The 13946-nt window shown below is 35.8% G+C and overlaps 1 protein-coding gene across 1 annotated transcript in view; it reads left to right on the top strand.

The window, feature by feature from the left end:
* The first annotated feature begins 420 nt into the window (after positions 1-420).
* LOC307152708 (uncharacterized protein) overlaps positions 421-13946 on the top strand; it is a 16461-nt gene continuing 2935 nt past the window's right edge. Inside the window, exons 1-30 of the mRNA XM_079861558.1 lie at positions 421-682; positions 2152-2240; positions 3272-3765; positions 3869-3947; positions 4039-4083; positions 4176-4246; positions 4804-4907; positions 5235-5259; positions 5345-5382; positions 5485-5609; positions 5910-6015; positions 6150-6211; positions 6384-6425; positions 6524-6582; positions 6687-6727; positions 6891-6933; positions 7028-7077; positions 7167-7297; positions 7378-7495; positions 7774-7985; positions 8197-8416; positions 8630-8786; positions 9311-9481; positions 9720-9842; positions 10427-10472; positions 10571-10674; positions 10784-10905; positions 11180-11451; positions 11569-11668; positions 13479-13762. Of these exons, the coding sequence (XP_079717684.1) occupies positions 618-682; positions 2152-2240; positions 3272-3765; positions 3869-3947; positions 4039-4083; positions 4176-4246; positions 4804-4907; positions 5235-5259; positions 5345-5382; positions 5485-5609; positions 5910-6015; positions 6150-6211; positions 6384-6425; positions 6524-6582; positions 6687-6727; positions 6891-6933; positions 7028-7077; positions 7167-7297; positions 7378-7495; positions 7774-7985; positions 8197-8416; positions 8630-8786; positions 9311-9481; positions 9720-9842; positions 10427-10472; positions 10571-10674; positions 10784-10905; positions 11180-11451; positions 11569-11668; positions 13479-13762 (3598 nt within the window). The 5' untranslated portion in view covers positions 421-617. The remainder of the gene's footprint in view (positions 683-2151; positions 2241-3271; positions 3766-3868; positions 3948-4038; positions 4084-4175; positions 4247-4803; positions 4908-5234; positions 5260-5344; positions 5383-5484; positions 5610-5909; positions 6016-6149; positions 6212-6383; positions 6426-6523; positions 6583-6686; positions 6728-6890; positions 6934-7027; positions 7078-7166; positions 7298-7377; positions 7496-7773; positions 7986-8196; positions 8417-8629; positions 8787-9310; positions 9482-9719; positions 9843-10426; positions 10473-10570; positions 10675-10783; positions 10906-11179; positions 11452-11568; positions 11669-13478; positions 13763-13946) is intronic.

The following is a 13946-nucleotide window of genomic DNA, read 5'->3' as shown; positions in this document are numbered from 1 at the left end:
GTTTTACAAAGTCATAACTATGATGCAAGTGTGGGTGAAACAACTTACACTGACTGACATAAAACCCAAAGCGGTTTTTCCACTTAACTAAAAGCTCTGCCTGTTAAAAGCAGCCATACCTGTAAGTCAATGGAGCTGATTTACAACAGATACATGAAATCACAGTATCGCAAAAAGATAACCATTTAAAAATATATACTTTTTTTTTTTTTTTACATTCTAAATATGCATTAAATAAATGCATATATACTGAAAAATAGGATAATTATTATTATTATAATAATTTAATAATTATAATAATTGATATATATGTATTTAATATATATATTAAATACAATTTTAAGTATTTAAAGGGAAGTTAAGGGCAAGGTAAGTATTTAAGGGGAAGTACACTAGGGGTGTGTGTTGAAATCTTGGTTCAGATGGGTGGTGCACATAACTTAGTGTTCACTGATACACTTCACAAGACAGCCAAACCTGACCGTGTGTTTAATTACTAAGAGACTTTTGTCTGTTTTGGATTTTTCTGAAGTCTGGAAGGACACATTCTAGCAGGGCTGATTCCAGATATTCTGTGGGAAAGCAGAGAAACCTGTCTGTGTGAGTGAAGAATATCCATGGTTTGGTGCGTCTGTGGAGATCATGTGAAGCACAGCAGGCTGTCTACACAACTGTCCTCAAGGTATGTGATGAATAAATTAATTTATTATAATTGTGAATGACTGAATATAATATGTTGTCTTCATTTTATGATTAAAATGTAGTCGTGCTGGGAAAAAAAGAGCTTCTGACTGTACAAAGTTTTTTTTATATGTTGGTTTGGTAATGTTTTATAGACTGTTGCATGTTATTTACATGAGTTTACTGTTCACTCATTTTTTATTGTTAATTAAAGGTGTCGGTAGTAAATTTGTGATTTTGTTATTAGCTATAAATAAATTGTGTATTATTGTTGTATATTGTATATCATTGTTGATAAGAAGTTAGATTAAGCAGTTTCATAATCAAAAGAATCCATATTAAAAAACAACAGCATAACATTATTTTATATGTAATGACAGAGTAGAACTGCTGATACTTGATCTAGAAATCAAAATACTGTCAAATAGCTTATATGCTATTTTTTGAAAGAAATTAATACTTTTATTTAGTAAGGACAATTAAATTTATCATAAGTAAAGACATTTATAATGTTACAAAATATTTCTATTTCAAATAAAAGCTGTTCTTTTGAACATTCTAATGATCTGTTTAAGATTCTTACAAAAACGTATCATGGTTTTCCACAAAACTATTAAGCAACACAACTGTATTCAATATTTGAAGGAACTGTAGGGTGATGGGAATGGCAAACCCTCACTCCACCTGAACCATTCCCATCACCCTACAGTTCCTTCAATATTGATGATAATAATAATAAAAAAGTTGTTCTTAAGCAGCAAATCAGCATATTAGAATGATTTCTGAAGGATCATGTAACACGAAAGAGTGGAGTAATGATGCTGAAAATTCAGCTTTAACATCACAGATTTCAAATATTTTTAAATATTTGAAAATTATTTTAAATAGTAATAATATTTCACAATATTACTGTTTTACTGTATTTCTGGCCAAATAAATGCAGCCTTGGTGAGTGTTGTGCAAGTGAATGCACATTTGAAAATATAAAGATATATATTTTACATATTATAATATGTAATGCATTTTATTTCCTTTAAAATTATGAATTAAAAAAATATTTTGCATTATTTAGATCTTATTACAGTGAGATTTTAATCACTGCGCCAAAAAAGAAGAAAAAGTTATTAATTTAGCTATTCATCAATATTCATCAATTATTTCCTCCCAATGCCTAATCACTGATAACATTCACTTTTCTTTACTGTACATTAGATCTGGTCAGTTGTATTTAACTGCACTCCCACTATTGATTTAACTTTGAAATCTCTTGACAAACTAGGAAAAGGTTAAGCAAATGTTTGTGAAAATTCTGTTGGTTTAGCCTTATGGATTTATAAAATAAACATAAAATTGAAAGTGTTTCCCTAAAACAATTCCCTACAGCTATATTTTGGAAATTTTATTACTAGTTTCTTTTGAGTAATTTCTTTGCATCTCATGCCAAGTGAGTTTTCTTTCTGTGTATTTCAGAGGGATGGCGAGCAAACGATTGAGTAGATGGAGTCGTCTGAATTATGTGTTCTTCCTGGTCCTGGTCCTGCTCCTGCTGTGCCATCCAGGTAAAGTCTGGTGCTTGTGTAAGACACACCTGTGATCAATATACAGCTCTACTTAATTTCAGGGATTGTCCTCCTGTTTGCTCACCAATATGCCACAATACTACCCCGCATTTGAGTTTATAGAACAAAGGTAGACGATGAAAGTAAAACGTCTATTTGCGCAATGTGGTAACATTAAACAATGGCTTGTGTGACTTCTAATGGAGATCCAGAGGTCTTCATATCCTGTATATCCTGTATCCTGTATCTAGTGAAAATACTTGTCGCATTTATCTAATTTTGTAGACATGTATTATTAGTTATATGACAGTGTTTGTATAAAACCTGATGATCATGTGATCCTGCATTGTGTCTCAGTGGAAGAAATATGACCAAATTTGTTCACATGATCACAAATCTGGTTATCTGATTAGTGATCTAGAAATACTACATACTTGTAAATCTTTCTTATTCATTGTACATCATAATGTTTTTAGTTGCAGATTTGTTTTTAAATCCTAACCTTTTATTTCCAGGTTTGAATCCACTCTTTTTTTTTTTAACCGCACTGTATATTAACATATTTCCCACAGTCAGTGTATTTAGGCTGTATATACTGTACAAGCAGCAGTTTGTTCAGACGACGAGTGTATTTGTCTTCGTGTCTCTACTAGTATTAAGAGGAACATCTCAGATATATTGTTCTCTGTTCCTGTAATGGGAGTGTATCTGAGTCACTTAAAATATGTGCTGTGATCGCTTTTAAACACAATAGCTTGACTGAACCAACCATACAGATACAGCTCAGTCAACCTGCTGGACATGTTTTAGTCTATCAGAAAACAAAAGCCAATTTCAACGTATACTTATGAATCAGCTAAATGAGCAGACAATGAGAAAGAGATATAGACAGATAAAGAGTAGCCCTTCATTAAAAAAAAAAAAAATATATATCTATCTATCAAGTTAAATTAGTATATTTTAACATGGTGCATGTTATAACAATACATTTAATGCGATTTCATATTTTCTGTATTTTTTTCCCCCTACAGTAACGTCAAACACAACTGCCACAACAACTGGACCTCCAGTCGGCTCAGCATTTGCAGGAACTTTAGCCATAAATTTGACAACAGCGACTGAAGGAACCACAGATAACTTTACAACCGAAAGTCCTAGTTACTCATTGACAGTGCCATTGACAACAAGCTCTCTTACCGTGCTAAATACAACAACAATGACGGAAACCTCAACCACGTCTTCTAACATAAGCACAACAATCCCAGCAATGACAGTTACGGCGGAATTGCACAGCACTGGTAATCGAACGACGGAAAACACACCATACACATCCATTGAAAACACAACCTTTTCTGAATCAACCGCAATCTCCACATCACCTGAAAACACAACTTTTTTTGAATCAACCACAATCTCCACATCCATTGAAAACACAACCTTTTCTGAATCAACCACAATCTCCACATCACCTGAAAACACAACTTTTTTTGAATCAACCACAAACTCCACAACATTCACAGCAACAGTAAGTACTACTATACCATTATTAGCACAAACGCTCCATTTCCATCCTACTATATGTTATCAGGCACCATATTAATAGACTCATTGCCAATATCATCTTCAAGCCCGAACCATCATCCTCTGACTATACAAATGATACAACACCACTGATGACAACCATTAACCAAACATTTACCACGACCGGTAAGACATAATGTAAAGATTTATCTTTGTGTGCACTTTCTATCTTATTTCCCCCCCCCCCTTTATCTAATATTAAGTTATTCTTGTTTAGTTGCAGCACCCACACCATGTGATGCTTCTCAAAGCTGTGATGATGGTAAATATTACAATTTCAACAAACATAATGGCACTTTTTCCTGTTAAATGGAAGGAATACAATGCATAACTGACTCTTTTGGTCTTTGTTAGTATTTTACTGGATTACTACATCTGTAGAGATAAAGGGAACACCCCAAAGTGAACAAAATGTCACAACACACGTAAGTTCAGGAATGATACTGACTCAGTTATTTTATTTTATTTTATTTAATTTTTATTATTTTGGCCTGGTTTCACAAACAGGGCTTATAGATTAAGCCAAGATTAGGCCTTAGTTCAATTAGGATATTTAAGTAGCTTTTATAAACATGCCTTAGAAAAAAAAAATTATGGTGTGCTTTTTGAGACAAAACAATGGCACTGACATATTTTTAGCCTAGACGTGTGGGCTGTGTTTGGACTATTAGACGCCTTTTAAACGCAAAATTGCTTGCTGGGCTTAAGCCTTGTCTGTGAAACCGGGGGGTTATTTGCTATATCGTTGATATTTATTACAACTGTTAATAATATTGAAAACATTAAAATGTACAATTTTACAATAACTATATATTGCGTTTTTCAAATTTAATTTAATTTAATACAGTAAATAATTAGAGTTAACGGTTAACGGAATGGATAAAGCAATTATAGTGTCTATAAGAAAATATGTAAATGCTTTACAGTTTTCTGTCATTCTTTGAAAAGCAGTAATTTAACTCATCTGCAATGTGTTTTTCAGCTTAAGGAGCTTTTCAGACCCAAACTAGAGGAATGTGTTCCTGGTTCTGATTCAGTATCACGTCTCAGCTTGTTTGACACAAATTTAACAACTACCAGCATAAGGTACAGCACACTGTAGTGACCTTATAAACCTAAATGTTCTCACTCAAGGATATGTTAGTACCTTCAAACTGAATGCTTATTTAATTTGTTTACTTTCTTTAACTTAAAAAAAAAAAACTCTGTATTTTATCATCATGTATTAATGGCTGTCACAAAGTTAATTCCTTCATTTAACTGGGGATGTTTAAAGAGCTTTCGGTTGCCATTTTTCCCCCTGACTTCAATTCACACAAGGACAGAGAGGATGAATCAACTCTCTGCAGGGTTTCCTGTGCTTTGAAAAGTTGTATAACAATATAACAATTTCTCCTTTTGTCTGTTCTGCAGTTCAGTAGAAAAACCAATGTTTGAAGTAAGTGCTGAATCAGTTACCTTGGTATTTCATCAGATTTCATATGATATAATGCACAACATTTACTTTTATTTTTCAATATTAGGCCATGGAGCTCACATGTGATCAAAAAAATATTACAAAGTCAGTACCAAATGCTTCTCTCCTCCATATCAAACATATTCAAGCAATAGATGAAATGATTTTAAGCTGTAAGCTTTTCATCATCCTGGTGTTTTCTGACAGGATTGCACAATGCTATATTCTTCTGAAGCTGAGAGTTCCTGCTAATGTTTGCTGCCTTAGAAATACGGTGACGGAGATTAACTCGAACATCAATGTCAGTGTGGTGGGACAAATAGAAAGAGTGGGTTAGTAAAATCCTCCTAATTCTTGTCTTTTAATAATACTAATACTAATAATTTTGGTTATTATATGGCAACATTTTTGCTTATTATTTTGTTTTTATATAGAATAAAAGTGCTATGTTGTTCCATCTGTTCCATCATACCAGATACAGTATGATTCTTTTAGTAGAGAAATGGAAAAAGTGCTTTGTGTGTGCACTATTATACTGCTTTGTACTAAAATACAAAAAAATTGTACTGTTTTAATATCACATAATCTAAAAGATGTGAATATTTGAGTGAGATGGATATGTTTTTGGGCAGGTGTGTGTGCAAATGACATTACACAGATCTCAGCTGGACAATACGACAAATGCAATCAATCAGTCACACTTGATGAATGTTTAGCGGCACCACATAACATCTCATGGTAAGTTTACAATCAAACTGGAAAGGATGGTATCTGTATCCTGCTTATTCCTGTTTGAGTAGGGTACAACATATTTTTTTATTAAACAATCTTTTTTATATCCTGTCTCATTTTTATTGTACTTATTTTCATAGTGGAAACAGTACAAATGTGATTTTTCCGTTGGGTGCTTCCGAGGTCTGTCCTACTAATCCAAGTAAGGCTTCCTTTATCCTCTTTCATAAACCTCCTATGTAGATACATCAGAAATGTGACAGTTTAAAGATATTTATTTCTGATTATTATTTATGTTCATGGACAATTAGACATTTATGATCGGTCGTGTGTCATGATTTATTTATTACGTTTTCTTTTGTTTTTCCATAAAGCAACGCGAACGTGTTATTGTTCTTCGTACTGCAAAAGCTCAGGTAAGACAAGTTTATCATGTAAAGAGTTTGTAATAGAAAGTAGTAGAATGTAAATATTAAGGTCAAAGGTTATACTTACACTTCTTCCTCTATTTTAGATTTTTACTATTACTCTAGCATTTCTTTGATTGATATGATGGACAACCCTGAAAGCCAAGTAAGTAACACGTAGTGTTGAATTCAGATTTGAATTAATTAGTTACATAATGATTTGTCATAGTACTATTGATCCATATATTTCTTTTTGTTATTTGTCAACAGATTTCACATTTTTTGAAAAACTCAGCATGCGAAAACAAGTCGTAAGTTAGACAAATCTTACTGTATCTTTTTCCTTTCAAATAAAAGTCTACATTTATTTGCCAGATAATGTAATTTACGATGCATTCATTTTACCATTGTGTGTGTGTTCCCTGAATATTGAATATAGTACTTTAACACTCCTCTTTCTCTTCTCCATTTTAGAAATGTTTGCAATGTTTCACAAACTTTCATAAGTCACCTTCAGGTAAGACATCTTCATATCAATAATAAAAGTAAGATGTTGTTCAGTCTTAGAATGGTTCAGATCTCCTAACTATTTGCAATTTTGATTCCTGTAGGACTCAAACGTGATTTGTGATTTCACGAGTAGTGATTTCGTAGTGATTAGGTATGTTGAGTCTCTTTGCAGCATTATGTTCTGTTAAAGTTTGTTTTAAAGTTGCTGGGTGGTTCATGTACTGCTCCTTTTTTTTCCAGTGAGCACATTTGTAAAATTATAGTTAAACTAGATACAGCCATGGACTTGTGTGATATTCGTACGGCTCTAAAGGCCCTCTTAGAACCACATAACGACTCTTTGAGCTTTGGCGGAGTTGTGAGCAGAGTGGGTAAGTGTCTTCTGTAAACATAGTTATATATCTAAAGTATATCTGAATATATCTGATGATGTGGTTATGTTGATTTTCAGCAATCTGCTCTTATAATTCTACGAATCCTTTACAACAAACTCTCAGCTGGCAGCCATCTTTGAGTGCAAATTTCAGTTCTGAAGTCTTCTGCATTGAGTCAAACTTTAACGGATACTGGTTAGTAGAGCTACCTCAATGCTTGTCTTTGCATATAATGTGTCATATATGTAGGTGTATTTATACATCATATTTGTTTTATACATATAATATACAGTAGTAATATACAAGTAATATACAGTACATCCTACACACACACACATATATATATATATATATATATATATATATATGCAATATATGTGTGAATGTTTGCAATGTGCACAATTTAAAATGATTAAAAACATGCAGTTAATGTTTTTAACAATGCTTTTTATTATTTATTATTCGTTGTACAGCTCAGAGGGCAGTACAGTCATTCCCCTAAATGACAGCTGTAATTCATCTACAACCATATTCCAAGACATCACCACAACTCCTCCATCCATCAAAACTACAGTCACACCGGTGCCAACTTCACCCTCAAACACAACATCCATCAACGCTACAGTCACACTGGTGTCAACTTCTGTGAATGTAACAAGTTCACCTGCTAATGTAACAACCTCAGGTAATGTAGGATATGTACTGTATGTGTGCATTTATTTATACTCAGTCTAATTTCATGAAGAAAAGGTAATTGTCACATTATTGTAATGACGAATAATCAAATAAAATGTTACAGTAATGACAAAACTGACAGGTCTCTAGAGATTCACCTTGTTACTGTCATAAATCGGCTGAATTTTTTTTCTCTTTGTCTCCCTTTCCTCTTGGTTTAGGATCCTCGAACACATCAGGGACATTAGATGTTGATGGACTGTTGAATTTGAGTGCAAATGCTTCATCTTTAAACGCCACTCAGGTGAATCAGCTCTTATCCCAGCTAGAGACACTTTTGTCTGGACCCAATGTCAGCCTGGCTTTGGCAAACACTTCCGTCAATATTGTCAACAACCTCCTTGATGTTCCTGTAGATGTAATCACTCCTTTCTCAAAGAGGTGAGATGCCCTCTACAAAAAGATCTGTGTCATGTGCAAGAACGCCCCATTTATTCTGATATAACAATAAAAGTATTGAGTGTCTTATAATGTCAACCAAGAAAGTATATTTCCCTAGACTTTCCCTATTCACTTTTGGTTTAGCTGTACATAGAATACACTATTAAATATAGTCTGACCGACACTCAAGCTGTTTGCCTCTGGTTATTATAGGGCCATTGGGATTGTGGACACAGTGGGTCTTAAACTGGTTGTATCAGGGACGAGTCAGTCAGTACTTTCACAATCACTGGCTCTGGCAGTGAAGAAAGTTGACGGGGCCAACTTTCAGGAGACGTCCTTCTCCTTATTGGAGTCATCTAACCTGCAGGTAACATCTCCTTCATTAATTCTGAATCATCTTACAGACTTTAGATAATGGATATGTTGCTGTTTTGATAAATGCCGTAGAATACAAGAAAAAATACAGATAGATAAAAAATCATTTTTATTTATATGTGGTATGGCCCCATACTAATTATATATATTTCTGCCTTTATATCACACAATTCTGAGAAACAAAGTCAGAATTGAGAGATGTAAACTCGCAATTGTGAGATACAAAGTCACAATTATCTTTTAAAATGTTTTATTCTGTAGTGGAAACAAGCTTCCATAACTATTTACTATTTATTTACTATTAAATTAAACTAAATTTGACCAGATTCTGACTTTTCCAGATTAACTGCTTTTATTACAGGCACTTTTGACAATAATCACTTTCGTATCACTTTCTATATCATGGCCGTATAACACTACACAAATGAAGTGACAATAAATGTTGATGAATAAAATGTTTAGTTTTTTTATGAGTCCAAAGCACCTGATTTGGTTATGCTATGTTTTGCATTACAGATTCGAAGTAACCCTGGCCTGGAGACTGAAGACATTGTGTTTAGGGTTGGGTCCACTGCTCTGGGTTCAGTCACCCTCCCAGCATCCCTCACACAGAACCTCACTGCAGACCAGCAGCAGCTCGCATCCAGAGTCCAGTTCAACTTCTTCCAGAAGAGCACCTTCTTCCAGGTCTGGGCGCATCTCCTGATACAGAGCAATGCTTTTGATTCAAATGACTGCCTCATATTTGAAATAGCTGAATGGTGTGGTGTGAACTGATAATATATATAGTCAAGACATTATCTTGCTAGCACATCTCAGATCAAAATCTGCTTGTATTGCTGTAGTTATTGTGCTACATAGGAAGCTTAAGTTTAATTCAGCTGAATCAATATCTGAACTCTTTTTGTATTTCTCTTAAATACAGGACAAATCACTGGGAGGACGTAAGCTAAACAGCGGGATTTTGGGTAGCAGTGTGGCTAACCTGAGCATCTCTAATCTACAGAAGGACGTGCTGATAACCCTGCGAAACACAAAGCCCATTCCGGTAAAAATAAATAACATTAATATCACTCAGAATTATTGAAACAATAATTTAACAAACACAACAGCTAGAGGCCCAATTTAGAGGCTGCATCCTTCCAAGGATGTATTTGTTGTGGCCTACAAATGCATCCTTCTTTGAATCTATCCCAAGATTCACTGCACTCCAGATTACACTAAATTATATAAAATGCCGGATTTCATTTTTAAATGTAAGAAAATCTAACAATATAAATGTTAAAAAAAAAACTTTAAATCTGTTCAAATGTTGACATGCGATTTAATAGAAAGTTTATACTTTACATAAATGGTGAACATATTTAGACAGGTTGTGAACCATTTTTTTCGTTTTCAGACAGTTGAATAAAACTTTTTTAACGGCAACTGTCAAAGTTGCTGGGCGACAAGAACAGTCCTCCAAAGGCTAGACCGCCCCATTTAACAACAGTCGGTCCGGCTTTCGTGGACATTTAAGTCGTGGCCTTTGAAGTCGCCGTCCAGCCTCTGAATTGGGACACAGCTAATAACAGATTTATACTTCAATACAATGTTGTTTTCTTGTCTTACTCTCTTTTTCTTTCTCCACAGACCGGCTATGAAGCTTCCTGTGTATTCTGGGACTTTACCTTTAATGGTAAAAGTTGTGTTTTAATGTTCTCTTTGTTACGGAATAGACTTGATTTTTAATTTAGTTTGATTTGTGTGTTTTAAACATTGGTGACCTGTTTGCAGGTAGCTCGGGCGGCTGGAGTTCTTCTGGGTGCCGTGTGCTTAATTCTTCTGCTGAAGAAACGCAGTGCGCCTGCAATCACCTTACCAGCTTCGGGATTCTGCTAGTGAGTTAACGGCAGAAAGAATTTACATCCCTTGACATATCCTTGTTTGACATGACGTTTAGATTCTTTGGGATGCCATAATTGTGTTTGGTTAAATCTTGCCTGACAGGACATTTCCAAGACTCCCATCCCTGAAGAGCATGTCATCATCCTGACATACATTACATACATTGGCTGTGGCATCTCGGCTATTTTCCTGTCTATCACCCTGCTCACTTATCTGGCCTTTGGGTAAGGAGGATCCTTTTGACCAGTAGAGTCACCATTTAACATTCAACCATCCACCATTTAGCCATTTAACTAAGCTCGTTTAATATTGTAGTCTCACCAAGTCTGGTTTTATTCGATTTTCAGAATTCTATGATGAATAGAAAGTTCAAAAGAACAGCATTTTTCACTTTTTAATGCATTTCCTTCAATGAATTATTCATTTTGACTCCAAACTTATGAATGGTAGTGTATGTTTAAAAGATAACATCTTTCTTTTTTTTGTATCTCTCTACAGTAAACTGCGCAAAGACACCCCATCTAAGATCCTTATCCAGCTGTGTTTGGCCATGCTGCTGCTCAACCTGGTGTTCCTATTGGACGGTTGGTTAGCTCTATACCCAGATGCCGTGGGTCTTTGCATCTCCACTGCTTTTTTCCTGCACTATTTCCTCCTGGCGTCTTTTACCTGGATGGCACTGGAGGCCTTCCACATGTACCTGGCCCTCGTGAAGGTGTTTAACACCTACATCACCCGCTTTATGGTGAAGATCGGATTTGCTGGATGGGGTGCGTGACTGATCTGTTACTTACAATTTATCTGCACAAGTTTTGAAGGCTGCTTTGTTCAAATTGTTTAGTCTGTCTGAGGGCATATGACATCATCATCATTTTTTTTCTTTAAAGGCATTCCTCTCATCATAGTCATAATCGTCATAGCCATTGACAAAGACAACTATGGCCTTGTGACATATGGAAAGTATACAGATGGAACAACAGATGATTTGTGAGTAACAATTCCTATATTTCTTAGGACTAAGTTGATATATATACACACACACATTTATTTTAGAGTTAAAGGAACACTTCGACTTTTTGGGACTTTAGCTTATTCACCGTATCCTCCAATGTTAGATAAGTCCATACATACCTTTTTCATCTCTGTGCGTGCTGTAAGTCTGTTTGACGCACCCACCGCTAGCCTAGCTTAGCACAAAGACTGGATGTAAATGGCTACAGCTAGCATACTAATCCCAATAAGTGACAAAATAACGCCAACATTTTCCTATTTACATGTTGTGATTTGTATAGTCACAGTGTGTACAAATAACAAGGTCATATGAGACACAGCCATTTTTTAAACGTTTAAATGCTGGGAACTATTTTCTCAGAAGGCGAAGCACTGCTACTTGGGCGGAGTGATTAGCGCAGCACCCGAGAAGCGCCGTTCCGTCAACAAAACCAACGTGACTAACTAGCTAGTAGCGAACGTGATTCGTGATCATGGATGACTTTGAGGAATTGTCAGAGGATTTTTATTTGGTATCAAACCAAGATCCAGAACCATCGTTTTGAGCCAGAATACACAGACGAGGAGTTAAAAACTTTGGAAGCTGATAGACAAGATGCCGAACAGACTGAGGTCGAGGGGAGAATCAGAACGGGAGTACCCTACTATTTCACAAACAAGGTAGCTGCTAACTGTTTCTCAAAAATAAAAGGGCTCCACATCATTAGCAAGTTGAAGGCTACAGTGCTGAAAATTACCAGAGCGCCGCTTATTTGTTACTAGGGCGATAGAGCGCGTTTATGACAACACAATACTAACATTACAGGGGATACATGGAGCCCGGGAACAACTGTAATAGTAGTGAGCACCCTATTCATGTAATAGTGTCACTAAGGTTACATTACATCTAGCTAATGGCACTGTAACAGTAGGCTAGTCATCTAAAAACATAACGGAACACTTACCGCGGCCGCAGGTGATCCACTTTGTCCTGTCTTTACTATCGATGGGATGGCCGTATCCTTCAGCACACGTTTCATGGTCCGTGTGTCAAATTCCATTTTTTCAAAATAGTCGTCCTCAGTGAAATGTTCTGAGCAAACGCGATAGTCCTTGATTATGTTTACAGGTGTGTTTGGATCTATTTCCAGAGCAAGTAGCCATTGATTCATCAGGTCAGCGTTTTTGGTTGGAATTCTATGAAACATCATGGTATTACCTGGTCTCCCCTGTTTACTGTCGCAGCTCTTTACAATACAGCGAACACCCATGATTGTAAACTTTGCATTTACTATCTAGTAATTGCTGACACTATTACTCCAACTCTGAGCGAACTCTCTGCTCCTCACCACAGCGCTTCTCGGGTGCTGCGCTAATCACTCCGCCCAAGTAGCAGTGCTTCGCCTTCTGAGAAAATAGTTCCCAGTATTTAAACGTTTAAAAAATGGCTGTGTCTCATATGAACCTGTTATTTGTACACACTGTGACTATACAAATCACAACATGTAAATAGAAAAATGTTGGCGTTATTTTGTCACTTACTGGGATTATTATGCTAGCTGTAGCCATTTAGATCCAGTCTTTGTGCTAAGCTAGGCTAGCGGTGAGTGCGTCAAACAGACATACAGCACGCAAGGAGATGAAAAAGGTATGTATGGACTTATCTAACGCTGGGGGATACGGTGAATAAGCTGAAGTCCCAAAAAGTCGAAGTGTTCCTTTAAATTAAACGTCCCTCTTCCAGACTAATAAAGGAAACCTTAGTTTTCTGTCACACTGTTATTATAAAATGTGTTTTTCCCTACAGTTGCTGGATAAAAAACGACATTGCCTTCTACGTTGCTGTGGTGGCGTACTTCTGTCTCGTCTTCCTGCTGAACTTCACCATGTTTATCGTGGTGATGATCCAGCTGTGCCGCATTAAGAAGCAGAACCCTCACAACGTGCAGATTCGCAGCGGCTGGCAGGAGGTGCGCAGTGTTGCCGGACTCACCATGCTTCTGGGCCTCACCTGGGGCTTCGCTTTCTTCGCCTGGGGTCCTGTTCACCTGGCCTTCATGTACCTGTTTGCTATTTTTAACACTTTACAAGGTTGGTCTCAATTTGCACAGATGCTCTACCATTGAAGACTAAATTTACTCTTTTTAAGAAATACACTTTTCTATTATTGTGCACTATTCATCAGAAAGTTATTATGAAGAAAAGTAAAAAAGTGCATTTTCAAAATATATGAACTTTTTTTTAACATTAATAGTGGACATAAAAATATACACTT

The sequence above is a fragment of the Squalius cephalus genome, assembly GCF_949319135.1.
Source record: "Squalius cephalus genome assembly, chromosome: 24".
In the NCBI taxonomy this organism is placed as follows: domain Eukaryota; kingdom Metazoa; phylum Chordata; class Actinopteri; order Cypriniformes; family Leuciscidae; genus Squalius; species Squalius cephalus.
This window is presented reverse-complemented; position numbering and strand designations above follow the sequence as displayed.